At 38.5% G+C, this 11,548-nt stretch overlaps 2 protein-coding genes across 4 annotated transcripts; both read left to right on the top strand.

Moving 5' to 3' along the window:
- The first annotated feature begins 472 nt into the window (after positions 1-472).
- LOC109638521 (regulator of G-protein signaling 21-like) lies at positions 473-1,924 on the top strand. The gene is made up of 3 exons (XM_020101540.2): positions 473-787; positions 870-1,036; positions 1,305-1,924. The coding sequence occupies exons 1-3, from the start codon at positions 604-606 to the stop codon at positions 1,479-1,481; spliced, it is 528 nt and encodes a 175-aa protein (XP_019957099.2). The 5' UTR covers positions 473-603; the 3' UTR covers positions 1,482-1,924.
- A 2,653-nt stretch (positions 1,925-4,577) lies between these two features.
- Positions 4,578-7,316, top strand: LOC109623649 (regulator of G-protein signaling 13-like). 3 transcript variants are annotated; one of them, XM_069510614.1, is made up of 6 exons: positions 4,754-4,863; positions 5,514-5,739; positions 5,835-5,894; positions 5,985-6,046; positions 6,136-6,302; positions 6,410-7,316. In XM_069510614.1, exons 2-6 carry the CDS (start codon positions 5,657-5,659, stop codon positions 6,593-6,595), a joined length of 558 nt encoding a protein of 185 aa, XP_069366715.1. In that variant the 5' UTR covers positions 4,754-4,863; positions 5,514-5,656; the 3' UTR covers positions 6,596-7,316. The 3 variants fall into 3 exon arrangements, with proteins under 3 accessions (XP_069366713.1, XP_069366715.1, XP_069366714.1); XM_069510613.1 differs by having other exon boundaries at positions 4,772-5,064; positions 5,171-5,739; XM_069510612.1 differs by having other exon boundaries at positions 4,578-5,739.
- Positions 7,317-11,548: the final 4,232 nt, after the last annotated feature.

Raw genomic sequence — 11,548 nt, 5'->3', positions numbered from 1 at the left:
AATAATAATAAAGACATGAAGAAATAATGTGGAGTTTTAGGAATATCAGTGGTTTGAATATATCTGGATTCGATTCATCAATTTATTCCTCAGGTTAATCTTCCACCCTTGTGTTGTCACATCCACGTTAGCCACGATCAGTGTTGGAGATGAGGTCAGCTTTAATCAGCTCTCTGGTCCTCAGAGTGTGACAGACATGGAAGGGTGCCCCGTCTTCCCCAACAACAACAACACTTTGCATACAGATTTCCATATATTCCATCCATGTAGGGTGTGTGTATGTGTGTGGGGGGGTCATTTAGATTTGTACAGTCACTTGACTCCCTCATTTCCAAACAATCACAACCCCATCTTCAGTCTAGCAGGATCTTATCTCTGTCTCCCTTCGTAGAGGACGAGGAGATGGCGATAAAGTGAGTTACTGCATATTTGATTATTGGGCCTTTACCATTTTCAGACAGCAGCCATGTGGAAAATACCAAGGAGTTTTTCACTCACTGTAAGTCACACTTTTGCATGGTGCATTTATTTCTGAACTGGGGATGTTCAGTTCATTAAATTGAATGTTTACAGGTCATCTTGAAACCTATCACATACTTTGAAATGATTAATGAATGGGCCTGCCAGTCTGGTTTGGAGGTGCGCCGTGTGCTGAGTTCACAGATAACTGAGCTAGTGATTGATCTTGATGCTCTTTTCAAGGGTAGATTGTGCTGCTTTCCCAAGGATCCGCTGGAGGATGTTGAGACCTGGAGTGAGTCAGTGGACAAAGTCCTCAGTTGTAAAGGTGAGAGTCTCCTCTGACTGCACACACACACACACATTTGTTTTTATGTGCACTTTTTACCTGCATCATTTGCGATTCTCAGCCGGACAGATAGCTTTCCGGGAGTTCCTGAAGTCGCAGTACAGTGAGGAGAACATATTGTTTTGGCTCGCCTGTGAGGAGTACAAGAAAATCAAGACAGTCCCAGAGATGATCTCATCTGCAAACAGGATCTACTCAGAGTTTGTCCAAACAGAAGCTCCCCGACAGGTAAATCCCTGCAAGGTTAAAAAAAAAAAAGACAGAATTTCAGGAGTTCAAATTGGTGCTGTGCACCAAGATGGTCATTGTTTGTAATTTAAATTCAGTGAGCCTATTGTGATATAGTAGCTGCAATAAAGCTGTGTGTCTGTGCCTTTTGTGGTGGTAAAAGTGCAGAGATTTGATTTAAAGGCACTCAAGTTGTTACCCCAAAGAACATTATGAAGATAAAAAGAGTTGCTGTAATAGGCTGCTTGGCAAAATTGTTTGTTTCCAGATCAACATAGATTGCAGTACCAGAGAAAACATAACGAAGAACATCTCCAAGCCGACCCTGACTTCGTTCGACACAGCGCAGAAGCTCATCTACAGCCTGATGGCCAGGGATTGCTACCCCCGGTTCCTAAAATCTGATATTTATCAAGGACTCCTGAGGAGAACTGATTCAAGGTGACTTTTTTAACAAAAAAATGACAGCCTGACAGTGAAATCATCTCCGACTCTGATCTGCTGTGGCCCTATTTCATTTCAGTGTGGATAACAGGTTTATGCCATACAATCCAGACCCTAATGTGTAGCAGAGATATCTTTCCCCTCACCTGTGTGATTCAGTAGACAGTTAAAGCTCAAGACAATCTGAGGCTTGTATTATACTTTATCTCTTTAATTATGTTATGGTTAAAAAAATCTTTAAAGATATTGTGCACATAATTCTTCTCTGATTATCTGTTTTCTCTCTGTGAAGTTAGAAAGGAAAAATAACTCCCATATTGTAAAGTATTAACGCTTTATCTAATTGATTATGCTAATCTACATTATCATATTCTCTGGTTGAGTGTATTGTAGAAATTCTGCCTCAGAGTTTTGTTCTATTAAATGGTTTGTTGTCTGTTTCAATTGCAGTTTTTTTAAATATTTAAACATTACTAAATATATTCAGTCGAATGACATTTGGGTGCAGTCCTTTTGAATATAATGCAAATCACCCTTGTTGTTTTCAAAGAAGAGTCGTCTGTACTGTAATATGGTCATTGGCCACATAAACAGCAGATGGCAACAGAGTCCTTCAGTCATTCAGTAAACAAAAAGACATACCTATGCAAGAGGTACAGTGAGGAACGTCCCTTCTGAAGCAACTTCCACTTTGTGCATTGTATGTCTGCAACCAGCTAAAGCACAACAACAGCAGCTTTAGAAATCAAACCGGCCTCGGGTTAAATCTGTTTTACCTGGTGGACACGAGCTGGGAGGACCAGGTTTGTGCTTCTGGTAGCATCCCAGTGTGCTCTCATGTTAGCGGGCGAGATTGTTCATCATGAAAAAGTATCTGAGAGGATTTAAGTCACAAGTTTGGATCCGATGATAAAAGCCTCTCCCACTAAGCTCATTGGGCTTTATGTAAATCTCCTTTCAAAATAAGATTAGTGTAGGTTATGTTGTACAGAATTTTAGGCAGCATCTTGAGATGAACATTGATATTTTATAATTTTCTAGTTAGAACATGTTAAATGCAAAAAGCATGCAAACACAATAAAAAGCACAGGGTTTTCAAATGGCAATTAGACTTAATGTTCAGCTACAGAAAGGGATTGAACTGACACAACTTAGGGCATTCAATTATTAAAACATTGCTCCTATTTGCACAAACCTAACATATTTATTGTGTCATGTCTTCTTTTGTTCGTTTGGAAAGTGGAAGTAGGCCCCGCGTGGTTTCTTCTTGTGACTCTTGGCGTTAGACACACATTTTATTCTGTAGCTGGTGTAAAATGTTTGGGGGATTTATTTTAAGAGGTGTATCTCATGTTTGGCTGCTCTGTGTTGTGCAGACAGCTCACCGCAACTTCCTCTAACAGAGACAACTCTGGTTTCGCCCGACTCTTTGTGGGAGGAGGGTTACATTTGTTGAGTACTGTAAAAAAGAAAATACAAGCGCTTGACAATCCTTGTTTAATCTGCATTGGTAGTAAAGCAAGTTCAAGATGTTGCATGCAGGAAGTGAGGAACTTATAAAAATGACTGAAACAGTGCAAAGTTATACTTGTCAGTGTGATAACGGCTAATGGAGGAAACTCACAGATGGGTGTTGCAGCCGATAAAGAGAACGTCTGCGATAACGTTTCTGTCACCACAGCAACAGCTGCATTTTGTCACGAAACATTTCCTGTCAAGCAAAACATTAGCATAGACAGGGGAAGAGTGCAGGTTCAAAAGCAACTCTTTCGCTTTTGTTATACTATTTGCTTCAAATGTATATGTCTGGATTTTTCAGTGTTGCATGTTGTTAAACTAAACACATATAAACAAAGCTAGTTTGGTTTTTCTATTGTAGCCCATACATGTTTTCATCTAAAAGAGATTTAAACTCCCTTGAGATGCTGTAGGTATTCACAGTGACCATCATGCATGTATCTCAGGGTGCAAAACAACACGGGGTGGCTGTGGCTCAGGTCGTCCACCAACCAGAATGTCCCTGGTTTGATCTGCGGCTCCTCCAGTCTGCTTTCCAAACCAAACCTTGGGAAAGATACTGAAGGCCAAATTGTTTTAGAATGATAGAAAAAGCGTTGCATATAGAAGTGGTGTATGAATGTTTCAGGTTGATAAATATCTAAATACAGTCTGTTTACCATCTACTTAAAAAACAAAATCAGACTAAGGGATGACACTTCAGTAAAATATGGGTGAATCAAATAAATCATTAAAAAGAAAGATTGCAAAATAAATAGTAAACATTTTAAAAGAGAAACAGCAAACTACTCTGTTGTAATAACTTGTCTGAGAAAAGTTAACAGACTTTTCAGACTTAATGTTCACAGGTTGGTTTTTAGCGACATAGCTGCATGGCGCTAAAGATGATACTGACTTCCCATTGGTCCATCTGTCCAGCACTTCCAGAATAAAATATCTCAAAATTTTTTGAATGGTTTGTTGTTACATTTCATGATCCCCAGAGGACCATTCCCACCTATGTGGACCCCCAACCTTTCCTTTTAGTGCCATCAGCAGGTTGACATTTTTGTCTTTTAGTGAAATACAGTTGTCAGTCCACTGGAGATGTGTGGAAAGAATTTATGAACCGTTTCTAAGGCAGAAATAAAAACTAATCTTTAAGATTTTGATGAGCTGATTTAAAAAAAAGCTGTTTTACCATCTGTTTTGCTTCTTTTTCTAGGTTTGAGGATGTTTTTAAAAACACCAGATTTTGCTAAATGAATTTTTTTTATACACGAAATTAACAGACATAAAAAAAATATGTAATTTCCTTCTAAAAACCTGGAAAGTTCAGACTATTGCTTTATCACTGTGAGGGGCAATAAGACTGCGAGGCATAAAACAGAGGAACTAAAGCTGTCACATTTATGAACTTAATAGAGCGAGCAGAATGAAAACTGAAAGTTAGGACTGTTTAATTTCCTCTTCTAAAAACTCCAGTCCAGGCTATGGGTGAAATTTGTTGTTTTGTCAAAACATCCTGTCATATGAAACATATGAAAGGGGAAATTAATCAAACAATCATACGTCTATATTTCATCTGTGACAGAGAGCTGACATTAAATCCTTTGCGTCTCACTCTGACCTAAATGGAAATACTGGGGTAACAGTGGTATAAGATGCACAACATGGAACACCAGTGTCTCTTTTGTTCTGGTGGGTGAGCTTTGTTGAATGTACTTCCTGTCTGCCTCCACTATCTGACCTAATAATCATAGGAAGTTGTGACACTGAAACCAAGACATCATTGCATTCATCTAACAAGCCATTAAAAGAAAGAGAAGGTCCAACTGACCCAAGGAAATATTGAACTTTGCTGTGGAGCGGCAACACACAGACATGTGAGTGATGTCAGTCTTCTTGTCTGACTCAAAAAACCCTTTGAGTGTCTTGAGCTCAGGGAGGATGTGTTTTAGTATCTGCATTAAGGAGGTCATGTCAGCAGGATTACTCAAAAATGACAGAAGTGATTTCCATGAAATTTTGTGGAGGGCTGGGGGACATGGAGCGGATCTGCATTGATGGGCACTTTCTTCAACATGGTGAGACAGGGTGTTAGCCTTGGTGGAGGTAAATGCATTCTCCGAGGGCCCTTCAAGTTAACTCCACCAAGGAGGTTATGTTTTCTTTTTGTTTGTTTGTTAACAGGATTTTGCATAAACAACTCAACCCATTGCAATGACATGCTTTGGAGGGGTGGGGCATGGAAGAGCTGGATCAGCAGGCAGATCCAGGGTTTTGTGAGATAGAGTTAAAATAGCCCCAGCATCTAATTCACAAAATCTGAAACATTGGTTCCTGACATCTGCTCTCAAGACAAAGTTGGACAGAGTCTAAAACATTTGCTTATCTGTTGTTGAATTTTCCACTGCCCATTTGCATCTTGAAACCAAACATGTAATGATGCAGGTATCAGCACTGACACAAAGCAGCGACTGCCGTTAGTGTGTATGTTTGCGTCATACCCAGCTTCCTCTTTTTCTGTGGTTAGTTCAGAGCGATGTTGTGACGATACTCGCTAAACTCCCATCGCACGTCTGCTGAACATATAAAACGTCCACGCTGAGCAGGTTCCTCAAACACTGTTCTTCGGAGTAACTTAGCGAACAGTCACACGTGCAAATCATTGTTGCCATGCCAAGTGTAGTCACATCACCACCACGGGAGCTGCAGCACCTCAACATGGACATGGAGGATAAGAAGAGGAGGAAAGTTAGGTAAATATTTTATTATATTATTTATTATACATAATTGTTCCTTCACTATTTCATGTCAATGAACATGTCAATAAAATAAGTGTTTCTTTAACCAGAGGAAGAAACCTTAAGTCTCGGCTGCACTGTAAATCGTCTCAAGCTGCCAACACTGAGGGGTAAGTGAAAGAAAAACCATCTCTAAGCTGAAACTAAACATTCAAACTGCTTTTTACATGTATGAGTAACACTTTACCCTTATTTTACAGGTTTTGTTTTGAGGAAATGTCCCAGTGGTCTCATTCACTAGAGAGACTTCTATCATCCAAATGTAAGTTACCTAGTCCACAGTCCAAAGATTAAGTTCCACATCCTTTCTCGACAGTGGCTAACTTCTGCTCTTTGTTCTTGTCTGTTAAGATGGTACGAAGATATTCCAGGCCTTCCTGAAGTCCGAGTTCAGTGATGAGAACATTGAGTTTTGGAAAGTGTGTGAAGACTTCAAAACGATCAAGTCATCCTTCAGGATGTCGTCCAGGGCCAAAAAGATCTTCAAACGCTACATCCAAGCTGAGGCTCCGAGAGAGGTAAGCACAGAGATCACACAAATGTACAGTTTTACAATACTGTACTTACCACCACTGCATATACTTAGGTGTTTATCAATCCTTATCATGTCTCCTCATCCCTCTAGATTAACATTGATCACAAGACCAGGGAGCTGATCAGGTGGAACATTAAGGCGCCCACCACAGTGTGCTTCGATGACGCACAGAGGATTGTGTTTGGGCTAATGGAGAGGGACTCTTATCCACGTTTCCTCAAGTCTGACATTTACCAGGCTCTAATGGACTCCATGTTGGAATCAGTGAAGTTGTAAAGAACGTAGACACTGGGGACATTGTATTTGTCAAAGCTGTGTCAAAATGCTGACAGTGAACTTATGACAGACTCAACCTGAGAAAAGCTATTGTGGGTGTTTGCTTGTCTTTGGGAAGAGCACAGCCAACAGCATTCAAAACATTCAAAATGTTCAGCACATTCATGCCTTTCTTTTCGGCTGGAGAAGCCATGTTTTGCGGATGCACCTGTTGTAATAGTGCCTGTAGAGCAAAGCGAAAGACTTCCCATAAATGCAACGATTTCTACAGTAACAAAGAGAGGGACTTTCTGTGACAGATGCCAGGAAGTGGATGTGTTACACCTAACACCTTCCACCCAAGACTGAAAAGCTACATTTGCACAACGTCTTATCTTTGGTCTGTTGTTATGACTAAACCAACAGATCAGTAGATGGCATCAAGACGTGGATTTTTCTGTCCTCTGTGCTGTCACGCTAAACTATCTGTTATGTAATGTTACAAAGAACCTAATCTGTTAAGAGATATAAGATATACTCCACAGTGTCTGAAAGCATCATGAGTGTGACTATTAAGATGGATTTGCGCATGATTAATAAACAGTAATTCTTTTTGAACAAATTATTTAAATTGTAGAGTCTCGTAATGACTAAAATATGTTCTTATCAAACAGACAACAACAAACCAAATCTGGTTTCTAAAACTTTTTACTCACATCTCATTAAAATCCAAGGAACTTAATCACATACTCTCCAGTTCATTCATTCATTTATTAAATGTTTTAGAGAGCATGTCACTGTACCAGGATAATTGAGTAAATACTGATACTAATAATAACTCATTAACACAAGAGAGAAAAGAACCTGTGAGATTTTTTGTCGATCTCTAACTTTACTCAGAGGAACAATAAGATTGATAGCACTCGAGTCTGAACTGTAAAGCTGGATCCCCCATTTATTTGTGTTAAGCCAAGCAAGTGTCATATTTAGCCTTTAGACAGGACAGTGGTATCAAGCTTCTCATTTAACTCAGCAAAAAAGCAAAAATGTACAATTTCCCCTTCTTACCCTTTAATCTTCACATGTGTAACCTATATTGTTTTGAATCATTCTTTCTGCTCCTCATTGGACCTACAATACATTGTGTTTACAGAGTTACATAATCAACTTCGAGAATATTTTTTTGACCATTGAGACATGTAGTGCCAGTTACACAAAGTTATGGTAACTTTGAAAACCACTAAAACATGAAATTATGGTCTGTTTAAATGCAATGTACTTGTATGTTATGAGGATCAATGTGGTTTTCAATGTCTAATACTGCAGTGATAATAAAACATGGTGGTTTGCGTGTATTTTACAGAAACTCCTTCAAATGGGCTACATGAATAAGAAATACTTTCACACAAGCTCCCACCTACATAGCTGTTCTTACATCAGCCTTTCATCCTTATGAATGTTTCAAGCTCATCCTGCCATTCCAGGCTTAGTTTTACCATTCAGCCTTCTATCAGTCCTGCAGATCTCCCCTTCACAAACTGTCCTGAATAGATAGATAGATAGATAGATAGATAGATAGATAGATAGATAGATAGATAGATAGATAGATAGATAGATAGATAGATAGATAGATAGATAGATAGATAGATAGATGAACTGTATTGATCCCAGTTGGGAAACTGTTGAATGGAGTAGATATGTGTAAATCTGAAATGACATTACTAAAGTTTGTCTGTGGGAAAACATTGCATATCAGTCTGCTAAAGGTTACAGAAATTAGAGTAAATACCCAAATGCTCCACCATATCTTTTTTCAATTTCAATTGTACATGTTTGCGTAAGCACACACACAGGAGTATACACGATTAGAGTATTAATACCTCTCAACCCCTGTTTGTGCATCCAGACTGTAAAAGACAACAAATTATCTGTAGAATCAAACTTATTTCCTGTTTTTGCCAAAAAAGCTTTCAGCAGGATGAGACATCCATTCTAACGCTGGTCGTCAGCTGTTCTTTTTTCTTTTTCTTCTTCAGATGCAGTTGAGGTGTTAAACTGACATGGATGGACCGTTGCCTGACTAGTCATCATTTCCTTATTTGCACTGTTCTGTTTCTTAGTAACGAGATGGTCCTGTGATATCCCAGTCATATGATCATGAGAAGCCATAAAAAAAATGAATAGCTGAGGACACATAATGTACAACAGACAGGATGTTCATGCTATCAAGCAATCAATCCGTCAATCATTGATCAAATGTGTATACAATTAGTCTCAAAGGGTTTAACAAGGTGCAATCTGTATGTATGTCATCTAAACATCTCTGACATTAAACTTTAGGGGTATCTTCTCTCTTTGTGTGACTCAACCATTGAGAGTGAAATTCTGATTTAACAGCTGCCATGTGTGTCATGGGACACAGGCCATCCTTTAGGAACCACATGGGCTGCACAGGATTACTGTGTGATGTTTGACCAGTTCAACAGAGGAAGCTTTGTTTTAGGTCTGTGTCAGACCCAGGTGAAAGGGTTATATCAGTGAAATCTTACATCAGATAAAAGTCTATTTCAATCAAACATGGGGTTAAAAAAAGGTTTGGTGGCGTAACCAGTTAGATCATAAATCATCGAAAACCATTAAAAGACACCAGGTCCTTTTTTATTACAAAATGTATTGAGAGGAACAAATGTTGGGGGGAATGACATCACAGAGAGTTGGATATAGAACAGCTGTATAAAGACTGGGCAATGCTAACACCTCTGTAAAGCACACACATATATAGGCACAGTGTGACTTTAAGCTAAATGCTAGCATCAGCATGCTAACCATAAACTGTACATAAAGATGGAGGAACTTCCCCAAAAGTGAAGTCAATGTATCTCAATTTCCACCTGGTGGTTGGCTGTAGTATATGTGTCACACATATCACAGTGCTACTTCCGTGTTACTGTGGCTTCGCTATTGCACAGACTCTGGCTCCAAATGCAGCAGCGTTTGTATCCAGGATATTTTGGCTTCACTTCTGAATAGTGGGAGGAAGTGGAAGTGGAGATGCAGCGTTAATGTTAATAGCAGGTATAATGTTTGATGTACCCCATTATAGTTTTACATGTTATTATGCAAAGGTTTGTTAATAGCCAAGCACAGCTGAGGCTTGTTTGGTCCTAAACCAAATGAATGGACAAGATAGTGACGCAAGGTAAAAAGTAAATGACTCACCAATGTTTGTAAATGTAAATGAGACATTCATTCAAAAACACATGAGAATATTTTGTACTCATAGTGATCACCAAAATCAGTAGCATTCATCCGCCTGGCACCATGAAGTTTTCATGGCAATCCATTCCACAGCTGTTGAGATATTTTAGTCTGGTGAATCAAAACATTGACCTAGAGCCACGCTGTCAGTAATAGCTCCAAAATATATTATTGTCATATTGTCATTTTTTCTTTAGTGAAAGTGAAAGTAGGACAGACTGCATGCAGAAAATTCCATTGTGTTAAGCATGTTTAATTTGTTTGTGAACAGGTTTTGCAAAACATTAATATCATTTTTAATGCTTTGTAAATGGGTTGATTCTGACAGTGACTAAGTCCCTTGAGTCGTGAATCTCAGCGTAAATTCAATCTGGAAAACAATTCAATCAATCTCAATTCTCTTACTCTCTCTATGCTTCATTAATCAGCTGATTGTGAGCGTTTCTAAATGACCAATCAGATTCTGCTTCAGATTCCAGCCAATCATGCGGCAGCTGTCAAACTTTAAATCCCTTCTCTGCTCTTTCACAGTCAGCCGTCATTCAGTGACGCATGTAACCCGCCTCCACACACAGGGAAAACCACTCGATGAGCTTTGCATCATACTAATTCAATAATACATCCACGCTGCCCTGATGTGAAATGCAAATGAAATGTAAAGAATTTCCCTCTAGGTTTTGACTGTATAATGTACCAATGACCATAATCTTCATGAAATTTTCTATCATCAAATCTATGCTCTATATTTTAGAACCGCACTCTTTTATAAGATGCAAGATGTTACTGCATTAGTGGTGAGAGACGATGATGCTGAACATCTCTGAATATTATTCATATAGTAGATTACATCTAACAGGAAAAGGCTTGTAGAATATACGGGTCTCCTGTGGTCTATGTTAACACAGTGTTTTCATGACAGTGATGTTGTTACACTTGTGTTAAAAGCAGACCTAGATATTCTGCTTCCTCTGCTCTGCATCTATTAACTCTGAGGAATGACCATTATAATGAATTGCATGCACCACTAAAACACCAGGATTTAGTCATGTGGTCTTTTTCTTTTTAATAATTTATACTGACAAGGAAAAGCTTGGATTTTCAATCCTGCAATTTGTCCTCTCCATTTTGTAAACTTGATTAATAATCTCCTTCCATTTGTGCTTAATTTTGTGTCAGGCCATTTTTGATGATCTGCTTATGTGTTGATTTAAATGGCTCATCAGGTACTTGTCAGATTGGTGAGAAAGTTAGCGAGGGGTTAATAGAAACAACAACTAAGGTACAAATCTTCGTCAATTAAAACAATTGATAAGGTCAAAATAATTACAGATGGAACCTTCAAATCACAAACTAAATTCATGTTGACTTACTGAAGCTCATATCAAAATGTTTCATATTTTCACTATATTGTAACTTCTGATATTTCGCAGGCAATAGAATCTCTTTTAAAAAACACAGTTGCAAATACACACCACACAATTATACTAACAAATATAATATTGATTCTGTAAAGAGGCATTTCACTTTTTTCTTCCACTTTGAAATGCTATTAATTTCACTTGCTCTAACATTTTGAAATCAACAGCATTTTAAAGGAAGTAAAAATTAAAAATAGGCAAATAAGACCCACCAATGACAGTGGAGAGGAGGTAATCCAGACAGTGACAGAAAGATGAAGTAACAGCAAAGAAAAAGCAAAACTGCTCAAAGAAACTC

Source organism: Paralichthys olivaceus, chromosome 16, assembly GCF_024713975.1.
Source record: "Paralichthys olivaceus isolate ysfri-2021 chromosome 16, ASM2471397v2, whole genome shotgun sequence".
Taxonomy (NCBI): domain Eukaryota; kingdom Metazoa; phylum Chordata; class Actinopteri; order Pleuronectiformes; family Paralichthyidae; genus Paralichthys; species Paralichthys olivaceus.
This window is presented reverse-complemented; position numbering and strand designations above follow the sequence as displayed.